The sequence below is a fragment of the Bos taurus genome, chromosome 11 (assembly GCF_002263795.3).
Source record: "Bos taurus isolate L1 Dominette 01449 registration number 42190680 breed Hereford chromosome 11, ARS-UCD2.0, whole genome shotgun sequence".
Lineage (NCBI taxonomy): Eukaryota > Metazoa > Chordata > Mammalia > Artiodactyla > Bovidae > Bos > Bos taurus.
This window is the reverse complement of record NC_037338.1, coordinates 97,277,222-97,299,119: the sequence shown is the minus strand read 5'-3', so window position 1 is coordinate 97,299,119 and position 21,898 is coordinate 97,277,222. Positions and strand designations below refer to the sequence as shown.

General features: G+C 52.7%; 1 protein-coding gene across 3 annotated transcripts in view; it reads right to left on the bottom strand.

Moving 5' to 3' along the window:
• Positions 1-21,898, bottom strand: part of MVB12B (multivesicular body subunit 12B) — a 194,579-nt gene that overhangs the window by 7,505 nt on the left and 165,176 nt on the right. For 2 of the 3 annotated variants that reach the window (XM_024999574.2, XM_024999575.2), the window contains exons 8-10: positions 20,630-20,685; positions 17,995-18,054; positions 3,658-5,918 (exon numbers count right to left, since the gene is read on the bottom strand). In XM_024999574.2, coding sequence (XP_024855342.1) covers positions 5,730-5,918; positions 17,995-18,054; positions 20,630-20,685 — 305 coding nt within the window. In that variant the 3' untranslated portion in view covers positions 3,658-5,729. Of the gene's footprint in view, positions 1-3,657; positions 5,919-17,994; positions 18,055-20,629; positions 20,686-21,898 lie in introns of those variants that run through there. The other variant, XM_024999576.2, reaches the window with a different exon arrangement.

Below are 21,898 nucleotides of genomic sequence, written 5' to 3'. Positions count from 1 at the left end.
TGGATCTGTCTCCTAGAGGAATGGAAATAAAAACAACCAACCAACAAACAAAAAAACAAATGGGACCTAATTAAAGTCAAAAGCTTTTGCACAGCAAAACAACCACAAACAACCTATTGAATTGGAGAAAATATTGGCAAATGATGCGACCGACAAGGTATTAATCTCCAAAATATATTAATACAAACAGCTCATACAGCTCAATATAAAAAGACAAACAGCCCAATCAAAAAATGAGCAGAAGATCTAAACAGACATTCCTCTAAAGAAGACATACAGATGGCCAAAAGGCACATAGAAAGATGCTCGACATTGCTAATACAGAAATGCTGATCAAAATTACAGTGAGGTATCACCTCACACTGGTCAGAATGACCATCATCAAAAAGTCTGTAAATAATAAATGCTGGAGACGGTGTGAAGGAAAAGGAACTCTCCTACAGCGTTGGTGGGAATGTAAATTGGTGCAGCCATTATGGAGAACAGTATGAAGCGTCCTTAAAAAAACTAAGAATAGAGTTACCATATGATCCTGCAACCCCATTCCTGGCTATATATCCAGAGAAAATCACTGGAAAAAATACACGTACCCCAATGTTCACTGCAGCACTCTTTATAATAACCAGGACATGGAAGCAACCTAAATGCCCATCAACAGAGAAATGAATAAAGAAAATGTATGTGTATATATATACACATACCTGTATATATATACACCCCACCTGGGCTTACCTGGTGGCTCAGATGGTAAAGAATCTGCCTACAAATGCAGGAGACCTGGGTTCGATCCCTGGGTTGGGAAGATCCCCTGGAGAAGGGAATGGCAACCCACTCCAGTAATTTTGCCTATATATACACAACGGAATGCTACTCAACTATAAAAAGAAATAATGCCATCTGCAGCAACATGGATGGATCTAGAGATTATCATACTAAATGAAGTAAATCAGACTAAAACAAACATCATGGAAATCACTTATATGTGGAATCTAAAAGAAGGGATACAAATGAATTTAGTATACAGAACAGAAATAGACGCACAGACACAGAAGAGAGACATGTGGTTACCAAAGGGGAAGCAGGAGGTAGGGATAAATTAGGAGTTGGGGATTAACAAATATACACTGCTGTATATAAAACAGATGACCAACAAGGACCTACTGTGTAGCATAGAGAACTATACTCAATATTTTATAGTAACCTATAAGGGAAGAGACTCTGAGAAAGGGTGTGTGTATATATGTGTGTGTGTGTGTATCTGTGTAAAAAACTGAACTGCTTTGCTGCACACCTGAAACTAACACTGTAAACCAACTATACTCAGAACAAAAATTTAAAGAATAAAAAAAGGAAATCTTGTCATTTGTAACAACATGGATGGATCTTGAGGGCGTTGTGCTGAATGAAGTCAGTCAGACACAGAAAGACAAACACTTTGTGATCTCAGTTATATGTGGAACCCAGAATACAGCAAGACCAAGCTCACTGGGCAGAGCAGACGCCAGAGGTGGGTGGGGCGGGTGAAACGGGGCAAGACGGTGGAAAGGCACAGGCACCCAGTTACAGAGTGATTATGTCCTGAAGACAGACTGTGCAGCGTCGTGGATATGGATATCAATACTGCAATTCGTATTTTGGTAGTTGCTAAATTTTAAAAATTCTCATCAGAAGGAAACAGTTGTTACTATGTAAGATAAAAGATGGTAACTATATTTATTATGATAATTGCTTTGCAATATATACAACTATCGACACATGTTGTACACCTGAAGCCAATATGCCTTTTATACTTCAATAAAGAAGGTGGGGGTGACAATCTCTACTCCCGGGGCCCTCTTTGAGGGGGGGATGAGGTGCGGCAGGTTAAGGGCCCGCCTGCCCCGGCACCATGCAAGCACTCACTGTACATTTGTTGGCTATGTAAGAGAAGACATCGACGTGGCCGCACTTTCCTGCTAATGACCCGGGCTCCAGCCATGGTCCGGGCACTCCAGCTCCAGGAGGCTGGAGGAGCAGTGCAGCCTCAGACCAGGAGGACTTTGGGTAAAGTTTGGGACAACACCGCCACCTGGTGGCTGCTCAGGAGCATCACGGCAGGAAACAATCTCTGCCTCTATCACCCACTCACCCACCCACATCCGCCTGTGCTGGGCTCTGGGGTCAGGAGGGAGCCCTACAAGAGGGGCAGGGGATGGACGCCGGAACTCCGGTGCTTTTAACCCAAATGGGCAATAGAAAGATAGCAGCCTTGGGGAGAGAACATGAAGGCATTTCTGCCAATGGCCAAGGGTGGTCCCTGAGGAGTACTCAGGGGTGCCGCCTGCCTGGCTGCAGAGACGTGGATGAACCAGGAATGAAGGGATGGAAGTGCGAGCCCTTGGGGGAGAGGGTATCTGGAGTTACAGTGCAGGGATGTTTGTAGGAAAGCTCACAGGATCAGAAGACAAAGAGGACGGGCCTGGAAGGCAGGACCCCAGCCCTGGCGATGGACCCAGGGCCAGGTAGGAGGACGGGGTGGATCAGGGGGCAGCAGTTGGCCTGAGCTGTACAGGCTGGGGCGGGGGGGATGGGGTCACTAAAAACACGTGGTGACCTCAGCAGGGGCAGTGCTGGGTGGGCACAGGCTCCAGGGCGGTGCCGACGTGGGCAGCAGAGTGTGGTCTCTCCTCAAGGGTGGACAGAGGGTGGCACCCAGACTGAAAGCAGCAGGCTGGTCAGCCTGTAACACACACAGGTCCCGCCTTAGTAGGTCCGGGGAGTGGGCCAGAGATTCCGCCTCGTCAGCCAGCTCCCTGGTGACCCGATGCTGCAGGTCGGTTCTGTGGCCCCACCACATGTGGGATGTGGGAGTGGACGGGAGGGGCAGAGAGGAAGAGCCAGAGACTTTAGGGCTGAGGGGGCGCTGAGGAGGGAATGGGGGGGGGGTGTGGGGAGGAGGCTGGTGGTGGTTGCGGGGGGGGGGGCTCTACTTGGGCTGCTCTGAGGCCTTGCTTGGGGCACAGCCGAAGTGAGGCACTTAAGTGAGGGAGCCAGCCCAGTGTCAGCCGCTGGAGTGGCACCACCAGCTGTGGGCTGGGTCACCTCTACCCTCCAGTGCCTGCTGTGCCCGGCTCCCAGGTGGCAGGAATGCCCAGGGCAGGGAAGCCGCCTGAGTTTGCTGGGGGCCAGCTGGCCACAGAGGGTGCGTGAAAGGGGACGGAGGCACGGGCCCCCAGATGTCCACAGCCAGGGGCCCAGGGGCCAGGCCCAGAGACCTGGATACTGCCAGGGGTAGGCCCAGAAAGGGTACTTTCTGAGGGCATGGGGCAGTGGGGACAAGGGGGTGCAGGCGGGCCGGGGTCGAAGTGCCTTGTGGGGTGGTTGGGAGGCCGTCTTTGTGGCCAGGAACGGACAGGGTCCCTGGGTGGTGGGGGGCGGGCTGGTGGTGTAGAAGAGCCTTCAAGGATAAACTAAATTCTTGCTTCTTTCACTCTCTGGGGTGAGGGGGTGTGGGCATGTGTTGGGGGGGAAATCAGGGGTACACAGCCGCCTTCTCCTGACTCAGGGCCGAGTATGCTGCCGAGTATGCCACCGCCTCCCCCGCCCCCCCCCAAAGAGGGCCAGGGACCCACTGCACAGCCTGCACCCCACCCCCACTGCCGCCCCGCTCCTACCCTTGAGATTTTTCCCTTTTTAGGTCATCTTGGCTGGAGAAAAGCACTGCTCCCCCCACTCTTGTTTTCTCTTAACTCCCCAAATGAAATTTCAACATATGTCCCCCCGCCATAATCCCCCTTAGGCCGCGGATAACCCTTCCCACAGACGCTGTCCCCTGCCCGGGACGGGCTGGCCCCGAGTGTTTGCCCAAGAGACTAGGCCGCTTCTGGAAGCCCTTTCGCTCCCTTGGGCAAACAGTGAGTACCTTTGAAGGTGGATTTGGGCCCGGATCTGTTTACTCAAGACATTAAGTCTCCTGCATAAGGAGGACCTGCACTCGCGCACAAACAGCAAATCCTTTTTGAATTAAAAAAATTTTTCAATTAAAAAGCATTTTGGTTCACAGAGCTGAGACCCCCGCGGAGCAGCGCCCCCAGCCACAGCGCCCTCTGGTGGACAAGAGCCATCATGACAACTCTTAAGCCGTGGCGCTCAATTCCCAGATTCCGAGAGCTTTTGTCACAGAGAGGCTGACGTCCTGGCCTTGGGAGGCCACACCGTGGAGCCAAAGGCACCCTAGCCTCAGCCTCGAGGCAGAAAGGGACGGGGGTGGGGGTGGGGGAGCAAGCCCGCATCCACTCGCGGAGACGTGAGACAACTGGCGTGAAAGCACCTTGAAAGTGAAAACCCGGTCCTCCGTCAGAGTCAAGGGTTGCATCGGAGAGTCAAGGGTTTGAACCTGGACCCTGCCTGGCAGCGGGCGGGTTGAGGGTAGTTCTGGTTTAACTGGCGGGCGGGGCAGGCATCGGTGCTTTTTTAAAAAGCACTAAAGTGATTTCAATGGTTAGGCAGGCAGAGAACCACTACCTGAGACCTTTTACTAAATTAAACGGACAGCAGAGTAAGGCAAGCACGTACCCTCCCCGCTTCCCTCCCTGGGTCTCGTAACCATCACATCGACGAGAAACAGAAGTGAGGGGCTGTTTTTAGAACCTGAATTTTGAGACGTGGGAGCTGAGGTTCAGGGGAGGATCAGACTTCCCAAGGTTCCTGGGGGCTGGACGAGGCCCCAAGGGCACCAGGGGCAGAGACCCGGACTCAGGACAGGGGTCTGTACTCACCACTTACACGGGTGGGCTTCTGAGATGGGGGGGCAGGTGGGGTTACAGAAGGGCCTGGCAGGATGGCGGTAGGGGCAGGCCTGAAGGAGCCCAGGCTGGGCCTCAGGGGCCTGGCCGGGTGAAGACAGGCTGGGGGGTGAAGGAGCAAGATGCCGGCCAATGCCAAGTCTGGTTTGGGGCTGGAGCCACAGTTGTGAGGGTGCCTGGGGCACGCGGTGGTGGGTGAGTTCTGAGCAGTGGCCCCACCGGTCCCCAGACTGCCTCTCCTGGAGCCTGTCCTGGCACCTGCCCGGCCGCGGGGGCCAGGACACGATACCTGCCATGCTCGATGCCTGGTTCAGACCCTCGGGGAATTCCAGCTCTGGAAGCTTCCTCTCCCTACACAAGGGCTCGTGTCCTCCCATCTCTTTCCTGAAGCCTGGCTGCTGGATCTTGGCCCCCCTCTCCAGGGGAGGGAAGGAGCAGGTGCCCCTGTGAGCAGTGGGCCCTGAGGGCCCCCAGGGCCCACGGAGCAGGCCTCTGTGTGCTGGGAGGGCCCGTCCAGCTGATGTGAATACATGTCCACCCCTTCGAGCTGTGGGAAGGGCCAGGGAGGCCCAGAGACAAGTCCGGGTCTCCCCATTTTCCCACTTGGATTACGGTTCCAGAGAGACACCCGAAAGCCTGGATGAAAGGGGAAGGCCCCGGGCTGAGAAGCCCGTAGAAGGGCTCTAAAAGGGCTCCAGGGAAAGGCTGTCACATGCAGACTGGGGCTCAGGGGACATGGGGCAGCCAAGACAGGCCGCCCCCCAGACCTGGAGGGGGTCCTAGAATACCCCAGAGCTGGGGTGGTGCCTTGTTCACCCCTCAGCTGCTGAGAGTCCACAGCTGGGCCTGGAGGTCAGGGCTCCTGGATTACAGCCCACGAGCCCTTGGTCACTAGTGTGGCCACTCGTAAGGGGACGGGAGGGGCAGGAGCTGCTGGGTCCCTAGTCAGGGTTGGGGACAGAATCGTCTCTGCCAGTGAAGCTGGTGCCACCGCTCTTCCGATGATGGGTGACTGTCCTGAGTGAGGCCACCGGGTCGGGAAGCAGGCGGGTCCCATGACAAGCCCACAGCGGGGTTGGTGTGAACCTTCTGGGAAGCCTCTTCTGCATTCCCCTCGGGTTCCCCAGTGCTAACCTGCAAGCAGCAACCCCAGAGTCAGAAACCTTGAGCCGCACCCAGTCCCGCTGCTCGGTCTCACCCTAAATGAAGGGCTGGAAAAGCTCCCCTCTGAGATGCCCCTGCTCCAGGGGCAGGGACCACGCCTGTCTGGGCACCGTGCCCGGCGTGGCTGCAGGGTGACTGAGACCATGTGCAGAATCAGCCCCTGCGTCTTCTGACTCTGGGACACCCAGGTCGTCTTCGTCAATGCCTGTCAGCACCCCCTTCCCTTTCCTGCCCCTTTCCTGGGAGGGGATGGCAGCACCCACTTGCACCCTTCACAGCCTGCCGCCCTGGGCTCAGTGCTGGGAGAGCCCCTCACTCAGGGCAGGGCACCCTTGCTCAGGAGCATCTCCACCTAGGATCCGATGGAGCACAGAGTGGCGAAGTGCCTCCCAAGTCCCCACCTGGGGCAGAGCTCCAGTCCCAGGAGGGAGGTGTGGAAGCTTCCTGCACAGACCTGTCCCCAGGCATGGCTTCTCAGATCCTACCCCCACCCCCGCTCCCTCCAAGCACCATGACTTGGTGCCTTTGGGAAGGCTACTCCCCCCGGGACATTTGTCCTCCTCTGGGGACGATTAATTACTGGCCTCCAGGGCCCCACATCACTGTCCATTTCCTCCTTAAGTGCAAGGTTGGGGTGGGGGCTCAGCCATTTCTGTAGCTCCAGAGTCTGGTAGACGCTGTGGCCCAGAAGAGATGAACGAACGAATGATGGATGGATGGATGATGGTACAGGATGTGAGAGGTGAGTGGGTGGATGGGTGAGGGGCAGCTCCATGCAGAGCAGACAGCTAGCTTAGGGACTCAGTTCTCAGACAACGGGGAGGTCATTTGGGTTCTCAGTCTTTTGTGGAAGCAGCAGTGTGTCAGTCCAGCCTTGGGTCCTCTGCATTGCCATGGCCTCTGGGCTGATGGTGTCCTGGCCCCTATCCTGGGGTGTTTACCTCATGGAGGTAAAGTGCTGATCCCAGGGTTCATCCACATTGCCACCACTGCCCCCCCCACCCCCCACCATGAATGGTGACAGTATAAGTATAGATGTGATCTGTGTTTGTATCTCAGACATGTGCAAGCTGGAGGCTCATGCTGCTGGAGGCCAGTAATTAACCGTCCCCAGAGGAGGACAGATGTCCCGGGGGGAGTAGCCTTCCCAAAGGCACCAAGTCATGGTGCTTGGAGGGAGCGGGGGTGGGGGTGGGATCTGAGAAGCCATGCCTGGGGACAGGTCTGTGCAGGAAGCTTCCACACCTCCCTCCTGGGTTTAAAATAGTCATAAACGTGGAAAAGTTGAGAGACTTGGCATAAAATGCCAACATTTTCCAGGTTTTATATAAAAAAAATAGGGGGCTATGGCTTGACTCTCGCACCACGACCATGAGCTTCACACAGGTGAATGGAGGCTGCCGCCTCTAGAAACACACAGGTTTTCCAATTTGCACAGTCCCCACCACTCCCTATAAATCACCCAACCAGAGTGTTCTGCCATTTTATCACCATGACTGCATTTTGTTTGGACTGATGGGGACAGAGTAAGCAAGAACTATTTCTTGTGCCCATCATGCTTAAAAGTAGGAAAACGAAATACAGATGGAGAAGGCCAGGCATTTTAAAGGAAACGGGGGAACGTGCATTCCACGGTGGGACTTAGATCTCTGTGTGAGTATTAACGAGCTCTGCTTCTCCAGGCCCCTCCTGTGCTGCGGGGCTGGGGGCCTGGCGGGAACCTGTGTGTCAACCAGCGTCGTCTGCGTGGGGCTCTGGGCAAGGCTGGGGGCTGACAATACCTTTGTGGCCAACTCAACACTGGTGTGCGTCAACAAACAGCCACAGGGCTAGCCCCCTCAGTGAACCGGCATTTCAGAATTCATCTAAGTATCACCTAAAAGATGGGTATTTGTATTTTCCCTCTCCCAGGTTATTTGTGGAAAATATTTGGAACGACGCTGCTTTCTGACACTGATTTCTGAGTGAAGAGGCAGCTGTGTGATCACTACAGGACTATGCCCTCCTTACTCGTCATCTTTATGCTCATTTTTTACCTACACGTCAGGCAACCTTCTAAGAGTTCAGTTTGGGGGGGTGTTACTATTTTTTTTGGGGGGGTTATTAACTATTTTTTTGGCCAAGTTGCGCAGCATGTGGGATCTTAGTTCCCTGACCACGGATTGAACTCGCGCCGCCCCCACCCCCCGCCCCCTGCAGTGGAAGCACAGAGTCTTAATCACTGGGCTGCCAGGGAAGTCCCTGGGGTGTATGGGGTATTACTTTAAAACTTGGGGGATGACAGTTCCCCAAACCACAAGAAAAGGACAGAAAAATCCTTTTAGGATGAACTTTCCAAAGACCAAATAATTCACCTTGACCTCTATTCTACATGAGCCAGGTATAACTCACGACGGTATCCAGGGCAGATAATTCTGTCTGTCAAACATCGGCTCTGCCTCAGGTTCATTTCCAAGGGCTCAGCCTGGCTCCCTCATCTGTATGATGAACGCCCTGGGCTGCTGCACCAGCAACCTGGAGACCTGGGCGGAGGCTGGCGCTTGGCGGCCCTGCTACTGATAGAACCAGAGAGGGTGGTGGGGGGAGGGGGACTCAGACTCTCAGAATTAGGAACTCTATTAATATAATCTACCATATTAATATGCCCGCAGAGAAAAAAATATGATCATCTCAATGGGTGATTAAAAGACATTTATCAAAAGCTACTATCCATTCCTGATAAAAACACTTAGGAAAATAGAAATAGATGGCTAATTCTTTAACATGATTAAAAAAATGATGCCTATATATAGCAAGCCAAAATGCAGCATTGTGGGTGAGTATTGAAACTAGAAATTTCCGTTCAGACAAGGAGGCCCAGTGACCTGATCGTTCCGGCCGCAATGCTGGCTGAAGGTTCAGGAAGGGGGCGGTGTCAGCGTTTGCAGACAACATTAACGCCGGCCTGCGTAACCAAAGAAAAGCAACTGAAAACCATCAGAAGTAGAAGTCAGCGAGAGAGCCAGCCCCTAAAATAAAATACAAATGTCAACGGCTCTTTGATACAAAAAAAATGACAGGAAATATAATGGAAAAAAAGACCCTACTCATGAGAACCACAAAAACATCAAACACTTAGCAATAACCTACAAAGAAGTGTGCAGACTCTCTGCAAAGAACACCCTTCTACCCTGCTGAGCGACAGACACAAAGCCCCAGGTGGAGACTCTTCACCAAACATCTATTAACCTACATGCTCGGTGCAGTCAACAATAAACATCTAGGGTGGAGTTTCTCCCCCTGAAAAGAGTCTAAAGTTCCACTGGAAGAATAATCAAGGGACTATAATTAGAAAAGTCTGGGCTGGGGGGAGAAGGAAGAACTAAGCTTATCATATATTAAAGCTTATTATAAAGCTATCAGAGTCAAGGCAGTGTGGTAATCATACAAAAAGAACAGAGATGAGTGTCAAGAAAAACCACCATTGGTTCACTTACAGATGGAACTAGACGATAAGAGTAACACTTAAAACTACCGAAGGAAGTAAACAATGGTAAGAAAACTGGTTAACGGTTTAGGATAAAACGAAGCTGGTTCTAGTTTTTACCTTCTAATAAACTTCAGATGGATCAAATAGTTGAAAACTGTTTAATACTGTAAGATATTAAAACACAAAAGGGTATGAGAAAATAGGAGTATTTTTTATAATCTTAAGTATGACATGAAACCAAAAACGAAACATTAAAGTCATGATTGCCCATGAAAAATTAAAAACTATTATATAGCAAAACACATCTTTAACAAGGTGAAAAGCCACTGGTTAAAGAGTGTGTGTGTGTGTGTTTGAACATAGGACAGAAAGCAGGCTGTTACAAAGAACATAAAAAACTCACAAATGAATGAAAAAACTAAAAAAGCCAATAGAAAAAACTGGGCAAAGGGCACACACAGAATAGATTCACAAAAGAAGTATACAAATGGCTGATAAATATATGAAAAGATGTCCACCTTTACATACCTGTGATGCTTATAGTGAGGGTGTGGGAAACAGGTACCCCTCACACACCACAGGACAGGGGGCGCAGGGGGGTCACTCTCTTTTTGGAAAGCAAAATGGTAATACCATGCATTCTTCTAAAGAAAGACCCAGGAGAGCAAAGACGTGTACAAGGAAACATACTGCAGCAGTGAAATAGTGAACGATTGGAAACAACTCAAGAGTCAATCAATAGCGGATTGCTTAACATAAATTATGACACAATCATAAAAGGGAACCACATGTAGTCATTAAAAAGAATGGGGCAGATCTGTGTGCGATGACATGGAAGGTTGTGCAAGATATAGTCGGTGTGAAAGCAAGACCCAGGAGCGGTATGTGCGGTACTGACATCTGTGATGCTTGCTGGATGCGGGCATCTCTCCCAGGAGTGGACCATGGGGGGCTCTCTTTAAAAAACATGTATGACCTTTGCACTTGGAAAGAAAACACTAAATGTTAAAAATTGATTCTGATTGGCAGGGTAGATCCTGAAGATGATGAACTGCCCACGATGGCTGCCACACTTTATGGGGAGAGAACTAGTCTTGTCTGTGGCCTCAAACAGTGGTTCCCGAGCTGTGGTCAGACTCCTGAAGGGTCCATGAGAGGCAGGTCCCCAAGCTACTTCCCACATTTCAAATTGGAAAAGACCCTGATGCTGGGAAAGACTGAAGGCAAAAGGAGAAGAGGGTGGCAGCAAATGAGATGGCTGGATGGCATCACTGAAGGACGTGAACTTGGGCAAGCTCTAGGGAATGATGAGGGACAGGGAGGCCAGGCATTGCTGCAGTCCATTGGGTGGCAAAGAGCTGGACTCAAGCTAGCGACTGAGTGACAACAACAACCCTTCTTTTATGTCTTTGGAATGGCTATCCATTAAACTAATTCATTAGGTTCCTTTGTTTTTGGCTGAAATGATCTCAGCCTAGTGTGATATCTCTGTAAGAATTCAGTGTATACCTGTGGCGGATTCATGTTGATATATGGCAAAACCAATACAATATTGTAAAGTTAAAAAAAAAAAAAAAAAGAATTCAGTGGCATGACTGAACAACTGGGTCTTTGAAAACAATATAAACAAAGGGGGAGCAGAACAATAGATAAGAAAGGTTAACCTCTATCTAATTAACTAACTTTCATTTAATAAATGAAGTAGGTGAATTTCTTTCCCCAAACATATCAGCTTCCTGACTGAAAACAAAAGATAAAAAAGATGCTGGGGGATGAAAACGTTGAATCTCACGGATAAAGGACACCTTATTTCCTGTTGCAGTTTGAGACCTGACCACTAGATGGTGCAAAGTGATCACGCATTTTGTGACATCGCCCTCTGCAAAATTCTTCTAACATTAATATGCACAATAAAAGCTTTCCAGAAGTAGGAAGAATGAACAATTGCACTGGGATATGAACATTTGGCTTTTATAAAATTGGGACTCTGCCATTTCATTACTGATACAAAAATCTTCTGCCTCACTTTCTCTCCGCACATGCAGCTCCCAAATCCACTCTAATCTCATATATCGGAAGCGCTTGCAGAAGTCCGTGCAAAGTGGGCGTCCACAAGTTGGTTCCAAAAATTCTTTTTACCTCGTGAGGCCAATTGTATTTCCATTAATTTCACCTCAATGTCGTGACGTAAATGTGAGTGGAATCAGCCCCAAGCTAAATAAGCAATAAGCCCCATTTTTCAACACACAAACACATAAAGATGTCAGCTCAAACTGTTTACTAATTAACACTTAAAAAGACACAAATTAGATATGCGTGGCTAAGAGCAATTATAATCAAGACGAATTTCTCTAGTCATTTGGGAACTGAAAAAAAAAATGCCTAATTGCTGGAACCAATGTTTTAAAAACTGAAATCACGCCAGTTAGCAAATATGTTCATTTAAGGAACATTCCACGTGACTACACTCTGGAGGACCGACCACAAACATGAGAACAAGGGAAATATTCAGGTATAAAATTAAAATTGTAAGCTCCTTTGGATTTATAACTTCATCATTAAATACATCTGCAAACAGCAGCCCATAAAAACCTGTAGCCATTAAGTGGTTAAATGGACTGCCTCCCTTGTCAATTTTAAGGGAGTGATTAATATCAGATCGTCCCTTTACTAATTAGACTCTCCCTTGTCTTTTAGCCTTAAAGTCGAGTGAAAATGGAGGCCGTCTGCTCCACCAGGGAGTGTGCTGGGCTAATGATGACGCTCCCCGCCACGTTTCTGAGTGGGGTGACCACTGAAGGGGGTTGAACGCTGTGGTCTTTTCCAGGGGAGGGCGGCAGCCATGGTGGGGAAAGTCTTTGTGTATGGGGCTGGGAGGCTCTCGGGTTGCCCTTTCAGGCATAGGAACCCTTGGCTCCTATTTATAGAGGCTTGCGGTGTTGTGCACTTGGCATGGAATCTATGGTCGAGGCCACTGTCTCTGGGCCACTGCTCTGGAGACAAGGGACAGGGCCGTGGGTGAGGGAGGTGGGGCTGGGGGTGGGGGTAGGATGAACAGGCTACGGGAGAGGCAAGGAGACAGGAGAATCGCTGCCGAACTGAGGAGCTGGGGAGCTCCCGGGCTGGCTGCGAGGGGCATCCATCAGAGGGAGGGATGGGGCGCCTGCTTACAAGGGAAATAAAGAGCAGCAGAGACAGAGAATATTTATATGCCCATCTCCTGGCACTGAGAGAAGACGCTTCATCACCGGGTCGGCTGCGAAATTACACTTTTCCCGACTCTTGAACGGAGAGAACCTTTTGTCTGGGCAACAGGGAGGACGATAAGGGCTTCACACTGGATGCAGCCCTCTGGGGACCCCTGCCGCCCTCCTGCAGAGCCCAATGACTGCTGCCTGGGGCACGGGGGCCAGGTCAGGGCCAGAAGGGACCACTGCAAACCCCCCAGCCCCTGCCCGCCCAACAGCTGCTGCTGGCTGCTCCCTGGTCACCTCCCGTGGCCCGGAGGGGGTGAGCAAAAACATGCTCTCCTGACTTAAGGGGTAATTTACGTGGCAAAGCCCCTGCCCCGAGCCAAGGGTAGACGTGGATGGCATGGGATGCGGCTGCTGGAGCCTGGAGAGTGACAGCCTTCAAAGCGAGGACTGGTTTACTCACCTCGGCTTCGTTTACTTCAACAGCCCACACCACCTGCGAGCACCTAAAGAATTCCCCCCACACGTGGCGGGTGGCACGGCCACTGACTTTATAATCGTGACCTTCCTTGGGGGCCATTCGTGAAACGCAGCCTGGTGTCACCACGCCTGCGGGGGGCCTCCTGTGGGCGCTATGGCCATGGTGGGACCCCGGGCCTGCATGCCACCCTGAGGATGGGGAGGCCAGGGGACTTGCTCCAGGGTCAGCATAGGTGGCGGATTTGGCGTGCTATCTCGGGGAGGGGGGCTGGACTCAAGAACTGTGTCCCTCCACTATGCCATGTTTCCTCCGCGGTCCGCACAGTCCACAGACATCGGTGTCTACACAGCGGCGGATGGCTCTGGTCCACACTGCCAGCGAGCCTTGTGCCACCTCCCTGCTGGCAGGGCCAGGTGGCACCCTCTCCTTGAGGTGGTCAGATTCCACGGTGGGGGAGCTGGAGGAGCACTGCCACCCACTGCTGGGGGGGGAGGGGCGACACCCAGTCTCCCTGCACTTGTTACTCCTGGAAGTGGCAGGCTGGGGTCCGGTGGGTCCCTGCTCTGGGGGGGCGGGGGCACCTGGGGACAGGTGTCCTCTCTGGTCCCAAATCACCAAGCTCAAGACAGACAGAGTGATGAGGCTGGTTTGGGGGTGACTTGTCCCTGAGGCCAAATGATGGCGACAGAGCATCCCCCAGGCAGGGCAGGGTGGGGGACGGTAAAGCCGGCAGGGGAGCAAGCAGGCCAACGCCACTCCTGGACGGGCTGCTTCGGGGCGAGCACTCCCACTTCCTCTACAGCCAGGACCACCCGGGGCCCACGCTTCTGCTGTGTGCCAGGATGACACCACCTCCCCCTGGAGGCATGCAGGGATAAGGGAGGGGAGAGCCTGCCCCTTACAAGGCAGCCCCCACAGATGCCAGGCTCTCCCTGCTGTTTGCGAATCCCCGGCAAGATCTGGGGCGGGGCCGGGGGGAGTGGTGTTCAGGATGGGCAAGGGGATGGTGCAGGTCACGGTCAGCCCTGAACCCAAAGGCAGTCTCCTGACTTCTTGGGGGAGGGCGTTGGGCTTGATGCCGTAAACAAGAGCAAAGCAAGCCCCCATCCGAGCTCCTGCTGCTCCCAGGCTCCTCCCCAAGCAACGCCCCTCACCCCCGAAGGACAGACAGACTGGGTGTGAGTGAAAAGGGGCAAAATCAAGGGGACCCCCAGGTGCTCAGGGCCAGCCCACGGAGCCCGAGAGCGGGGCCAGGGGGCCAGGGAGCTGTGGGCTCAGCTCCTCCTCTGCCTCCAACTCCAGGAGCTATGCTGAGTTCAGGGGCTGAGAGGGGCTAGTTCTCCAGTTTATTTATGGAGAATGCTCGCTGATGTTGCGGGAGTGTGTGGATGTCAACATGCTAATCACCATTATGTGCACGCGGATGGCTGGTGGAAGTAACTTCTAAATCCTCAGATTAAATGAAAACCCTCATGGCCTCCCTGACGGTGGGGATGTCAGTGATGGTTTCCCAGCCTATTTAGCATGTCTAACCTCTCCCCATTTCCCTACATTTTCTCTAACTCCAATTTAATCTCCTTCAACAGAGAACACAGTGTGTGCTTTTAACCTATCACTGAAAGCAAGGAAGGAAGCCGGGCGTGGTCCACTGGCTCTCTCTGCTCTGCCACAGAGGGCAGAGCGTCAGGCTGCAGCGGGGCGGACTTGCACCAGCTCACCCGCTTCCTGTGGACCAGGGGGGTGGTGGTGACAATGACCACAACATGACTGGGCTTGTCTGGTGGTCCGCCTACCAATGTAGGGGCCATGGGTTTGATCCCTGGTCCTGAAGGGTTCCATGTGCCTCGGGGCAACTAAGCCTGTGTGCCACAACTACTGAAGCCCACGCGCCCTAGAGCCCGAGCTCCGCAACAAGAGGAGCCGCCGCGATAACAAGCCCGTGCACCACAGTGAGAGAGGAGCCCTGGGCCCCCGCAACTCGAGAAAGCCCATGTGCAGCAATGAAGACCCAGCGCAGCCAAAAATAAATAAAAATACACCACCCACCATCATGACACTTGCTATACCTCACTAAGAGACACTTGCTCCTGGGAAGAAAAGTTATGACCAACCTAGACAGCATATTAAAAAGCAGAGACGTTACTTTGCCAACAAATGTCTGTCTAGTCAAGGCTATGGTTTTTCCAGTGGTCATGTATGGATGTGAGAGTTGGACTATAAAGAAGGCTGAGCGCCAAAGAGTTGATGCTTTTGAATTGTGGTGTTGGAGAAGGCTCTTGAGAGTCCCTTGGACTGCAAGGAGATCCAACCAGTCCATCCTAAAGGAAATCGATCCTGAATATTCATTGGAAGGACTGATGCTAAAGCTGAAACTCCAATACTTTGGCCACCTGATGTAAGAATGGACTGATTTGAAAAGACCCTGATGCTGGGAAAGATTAAAGGTGGGAGGAAAAGGGGACAACAGAGGATGAGATGGTTGGTCCATCACTGACTCGATGGACATGACTTTGAGTAAACTCTGGGAGTTGGTGATGGACAGGGGGACTTGGCATGCCACAGTCCATGGGCTCACAGAGAGTTGAACACGACTGAGTGACTTAAATGAACTGATACCTAACTGGGCAGCTGCCACAGCAAGTGCTGCTCTGGGCCATTTCCATGACTGTCTCAGTGATACCCACAAATGCTACAGAGCGTTTTCATTATTAATACTTTCCTGGCTTTACATAAGAGGAAACTGAGGCTCAGAAAGGTTACATGGAAAATCTGAGGATGCTACCCCTGCCAAGCTCTGCTCAGAGCGCCCGACATCAGCACACCGTACTCTAAACAAACACATTTTTGGCCCTTCCATGGCAAGAGAGTTAAGAGAATTGATGGTGGTTTCCACCATGGACACTGGCTCTACCACTGGGCTCTCTCCTATTTCACCCTGTCCTGGTCACCTGAAGGCCCAGGTGGGGTCAGGACCCAGGTTGATGGGCCTCCCTAGTACCACTGTCCTCACCAGCCTGAGGACAGGGGGCCATGGACTTTACGTCATAACGGAGGGTGTCTGGAGTACGATGCGCTAGATCTCCATCTTGTCTTGAGCAGATAACTTCACCTCTCTGAGCCTCAAGTTCTGACCCACAAGATGGGGAGGAATGTTGTCACCTGGTCAGCCTGGGGTGAGAATCGGTGATAATGGAGGTAAAGTCCAGGCCCAGAGCCTGGACTTTATGCATGTAACAGGTGCTTAAATAAACGGGGCTCTGGCTACAGCCCGGGAGGACAGGCGGAGAGAGAAGGGGTGACATTCACAGCTGCCCTGTTTCCAGCACTGGCCACCTACCCCCACCAACCCACAGTGATGGTCACTTGCTGTCTATGGTGTTTTTCACACCTGTCCCTTTAGTGTTCATGAGACAGGTTTTCCTGTTATCCAAGCTTTAAGCAGAGAAGGGGCGTACCCCTGGCCCCCCCACCCCCACCCCTTAAAGTCCGTGCGACCTTGTCCATCCTGAAAGGTCACAGGCCGCTCCCCGCTTCACAGCCTGTGGCCAGAGCTGCTGCTGCTAAGTCGCTTCAGTCATGTCCGACTCTGTGCGACCCCAGAGACGGCAGCCCACCAGGCTCCCCCGTTCCTGGGATTCTCCAGGAAAGAACACTGGAGTGGGTTGCCATTTCCTTCTCCAATGTATGAAAGTGAAAAGTGAAAGTGAAGTCACTCAGTCGTGTCTGACTCCCAGCGACCCCATGGACTGCAGCCCATCAGGCTCCTCCATCCATCAGGCAAGAGTACTGGAGTGGGTTGCCATTGCAGGTCTCTGCAAAGGTCGTCTGGACACGCTCGCCGGCGCCACCCTGTGGGGACCCCACACAAAGGCAGTCCGGGGAGGGGGGCGTCACCTCACTTTCAGCCAGGGCTGACCTGGGGCTCCACCCACCCGTGTTTTTCTGATGTGGCAGCCGGTCATTGTTCTACCCCTCTTAAAATCTATAGATGACAGTCAGCTTGGGGTTTTACGATTTACTGAAAATCCAAGACAAAGGGGGGACTTTTTTGTCTTGTTTTTGCTGTGACAGGTTTAGAAATTTGTTGTACTATATTGATTCAATTTTCCTTGATTTCAGCCATCTTTCAATAATGCAACCTGCTTCTGCTAGCCGGGTACACAAGAGAACACCCAGAGGAGCTGAGAATATTGAAATGGTTCTTCCATTTCCATCTCTGAGACGGATGTCCCTCTCTGAGGAGAGCCGGCTGCAAGCATGTGACCGCTTAACAGCCGTCTCCACACAGAAGACGACACGCACGCCGGCACTGTCTGATGGAAGTGGGGAGACCACCGGGAGAGCTGACCCCCAGTTTCGTTCTGTTATCGCCACTCTCTGTCCTCAGAGGTGTCACATGTGCTTCCAAATCCTGGGATCTCTTTTTATTAGGAAAACATCCAAACTCTTTCTAACCAGGCTGCCAAGTGGGGTTTGGCTTTATCAAGCACAATGGAATGTGTCCTGATCCTTCCTCTAAATTGTGAAACGGCTCGGACATTTCCTCAAACCCCTACTGGAGGCAAATAATACAGCTGAAGGATAGAGCCAACTCCGCGCCCTGGCCCCAGCCTCTGCCTTCTTTAAGCCGAGACTTTTTTTTTTTAACAAAATGAAGCAGCGTTGACTGTTCCGTGTTATCATGTAAAACCTTCCGTCTTATTACTTTAAGTAATACACACATTAAAAAGAGAGCTTCTTTTTCTAAGAAGTAAACTTGAGTGAAAGCGTCTTTCTCAGAGGGCTGCCCCACCCCGAGGTCCCTTCTTGTGCCTGGAACACACCCTTAATGTGGAAGGGAGACGCCGGGCCGGCCAGCGAGGACCCGGGCCCCACCTGCCCCATCCTGGGGAGCTTGCTTACCTCTTTTTCAATTTCTGCCAGAGATTTGATGGTGATTCCCAGGAGATCAAAGGGCTGCATCTGAAAATACATCGAGTCATCCTCTTACGTGGCTGGAAAAATTGCTGCTTCACATTTGCTCTTCTTCACAACTGCGACACTTCAAACCCCACTGCGATCTGGTGTTTTCTCCACTCCTTTGCCACAGAAACCATCAGTGTGACTCCACAGTGCTGCAGGAGCAGACTCAGAAAACCTGGCTGCCGCCGGGCCCCTTCTGGTGGGGACTCCTGCTTAGGCACCCAGGTCGGGGGCGGTCACAGCGCTCCTGAAAGACCATCGCTGTCACCAGTCATTTCTGCCTCTCGTCTCTCTCTGACTGCACCCCCATAACCCTCCCCGGAAAGGCCAGTATGCTCTTTCTGCAGCCAGGGGGATGCAGGTACCCACGGCTTCACTACACTGCCCTGACCACCCCCGCCTGTGTGTTGGAACAGGTCTGAGGAACTCTGGGGAGGCAGGCAGCCCATTTCTTGCCTGGGACTCCTTAACATCAGGGAAGGGGGTGGAGGGAATTCTAGGTCATTTAAAATGCCAGGTGAATGAACTAACCAACTGCCTATCAATGGTCATTTGAGAAATCAACAGTGGTGGAAAATAATAACACCATTTTAATGGGGTGTTTGTTTCTAAAACGTCATAGAGATGGGGACCTTTCTTCTTTGAAAACACTGGCTTTTCCACAGCCAGCATGAAAAATTAAACCACAGGGCAACGAGAGTCAGCTGGAGGCCCAGAGAAGCCTGGGCTGAAGCACCCGGTGAGGGGCAGAGGGAGCCCTGTCTCCAAGGTCCCTGGCCAGGGTCCCCTCTGGGATCCCCATGGTCTGTATTCCCAAGGCAGCTCTGTGGGGTTAGCAGCTGGGGGTGAACAGGTGAAACCCGAGAGTCGGATAAAACCCCCGGAGGCCTTCGTGGTTTTGAACTGCAGCCCAGAGGCAGGGGGCAAGAGCTGGAGTCTGAGCAGGGCCAGTGGGGGGATTCCCTGAAGGCCGGCTCTGAGCCCCAGGACCTGGATTCTGACGGGACTCAGTGCCTCCGCCTGCTTCTAGGTGGGATGTAGCAGGACAGGTTAATCCCTCCATCAACCTCCTCTCTGGTTACAAAGCATCGGTGGGCGGGCCCCTCCTGGCCAGGCCGGGCTGCCGGGAGATTAGAGAGAGAAGCGAGGGGAAGCGCTGGACTTGGCCCGTGGCCGCCTGCCTGAGCACTCGCTGAGTTGGCAGAGCCCGGACTTGGGACAGGGCCACCGAATTAGGCTCTCGGCTCCTGGAGCTGCGCTGCCTGCGACCACAAAACAGTTTGGCTTTCTCCTGCTGCCAGCCCGCGCGGCGTGAGCATGGGGCCGCCTGCCCACACGGCCCGGGATCCAGCGGTGGTCCAGCTGTTGTATCATTAGGCTCTAACTGCCCCACTAAACTTGCCCGCTTGGAGCCGCAGCGCAGGACAGAATGGCCTCTCCAACTGCGCGGGCGGGAGAGGTGCCAGCGTCTCCATGGCAACACAGCCAAGTGGAGTGAGTGGTCGGCTGAAGTTACACAGGCTCCTCGTGTCAACATCACGGGCGTGTATTTTTCTTTTTTTTTTTCAAGATTAAGCTGCTTACCAGAAGGGTTCAGAGGAGGCCTATTATATTTCATGAAAATGGAAACTCTAGGGCAGGTCAGATCACAAGCTGGGTGGTTTTAAACTGGATCCAAGAAAAACACTTTTGCTTGAAGGACTCCGAGCTGGTGCCCAAACCAGGGCTGTCATGTTTATTAACTACTCAAGAGCAAACTTCTGCAGCAAGGATTTGAAAAAAATCCAGAAACAAGTCTACTGAGCCCGCAGACCAGGCCTGCACCACTGAGGGGTGCAGGCACCGCCGGAGACAGGGCACAGGGGTGCCAGATGGGCCCTGCAAGGCCGTGCATGCCTCTCAAGGTGTGGGGTCTGGCCTTCAGGTCTGGCTAGTTCACTCATCCCTCTGTCACTAAAGACGGTTTGGGGGCCCAGCCTGGCCTCGGTTCCCTCTCGTGTACCGTGGGGTCTGGGTTGGCCTGCCGTGGGCGATGGACCCACAGCTGCCGGGCAGCTGCCTGCGTGAACAGGCCCAGCCCTGCCATTCAGACGCCTGTGACTCAGAGCAGAGAATGTGGTCATCACAGGATGCGGCAATGACAATGGGAAAGGGTTAGCAGCTTGCTTTCTGCTGAACGTTGTCAATGTTAAATAAAAAAGAGCAGAAATTAACAAGGTGAGCTTGGAAACCAGGAACATGTACAGCCAGCGAGGTTCAGAACAATTCACCATCACAGCTGAATCAAGAAGCCTCGGCTGTGGTTGCGTCTGAGTGTGTCTGTTCGTCTGTCTTGCTCCCTCCCCACCCTTATCCTTTCTTTTCTCTCACTTATCAAGAACCTTCTAGGCACAGCTACAGAGTCCTGCTCTTGAGCTTCCGGTGGTGGGGGGTGAGGCACAAAGGTAGCGATGGATGATTCTGGCAAGGGAGGGGTTTGGGGGCTGCCAAGATGGCCCTGCAGCGCTGTGAAGAGAAGGGCTTAGGCTAGGGGTGGAGGGAGCTGAGGGGGAGGGCAATCATGCAAGAAACTTACACTTTCTGGAACACAAGAAAACTTCTCTGAAATCATAAAAGGCACACCATCCATGGCTGCAAAAGAAAAGGGGGAAAAAAAAGTGAAAATAAATGGCATTGCAGATCCACTGACGTTCAGTAACTTGAGCTATTGACACGGACAGTACAGGGCGGTCAGGGGCTGGAGCCGGCTGACACGTGCACAGGTGAGTGGGGCCGAGGGCGACGTGTGCCCAGGTACCATCCGTGCTCCCAGGACACACACCTGGTGAGCGAGGCAGACACCCAGAGGGAAGTACAGACAGGAACTGTGAGAGCAAGGACAGTCTGGAGCCCACCCAGGGTCCCAGCTGTGAGTGGGGGGAGCTACTGAGGGGCTGGGAGCAGGACAGAGGCTCACAGGGTGGAAGGGACAAGGCTGGGGGCTCGGGGTGGAGGCGGGCAGTGAGTGTGTTCATGAGGTGCCCTCCTGGCCGAGTCCTGATCACAGCCAGGCTGTCAGGCTCACAGGAAAGGTCCAGGTTTGGGGGGAAAGAGTGGTTCTGGAGTCAAAAAGATTGGGTTGAACCCTGGCCATGACCTTGGGTGTGCTTGGGTTTAAAAGGAGGGCAGTGCGGCCTGTGTAGGAGTTGGTGTGAGCTGTCCATGTGAGCTCGGCAGGTGGGCCTATGCAGCCACCACTGCTGGCTCCTGGTCTTTTAGGGCTGCATGGAGGCTCAACTGTCTGCTCAGTGTTCAGAGGACACAGAAGCGGTGGGAATGGGCCCCCAAAAGGGAAAACAGGGAAGGCAGGGGTCAGGGGTTCAGGTTCTTTCCCGCCGCCCTGCATCCACAGTGTCCCCAGGTCATCATCGCCACCAAGTCATGACCTGGGGCTGCCCCTCTTCTCCTGGGATGAGGGATTCCTACGTCCATGTGGAAACCCTGGCACCCAGGGAAACAGGTCACCCTGGACAGAGCGTGACACAGGCGCTCCTAGTGTGAAGGCTGGGCAGCCACAGGCTTGGGAGATGGGCAGGGGCTTCTCCCGGGGTCCAGCGTCCCCATCAGCCCCGAGCAGGGGCCAAACTGGCCTCGCTAGTCCCAGCCACAGGCACGGCATGGGGGGGCCTCACGGTTTTCTGGTGAGTTGTGGTTACGGAAAGATGTGGAGTGATGAGTTAGTTCCCTGGAAATGAAGGTCCCCACTTTCCCTGTCGTCTCGGGGTTGGAGGGCCTTGTCTGGGACACTGGTGGTGGACAATGGTTTTTCTTTTTTTTAGTCCTAAGAAATAGAGAGTCGCAGAAG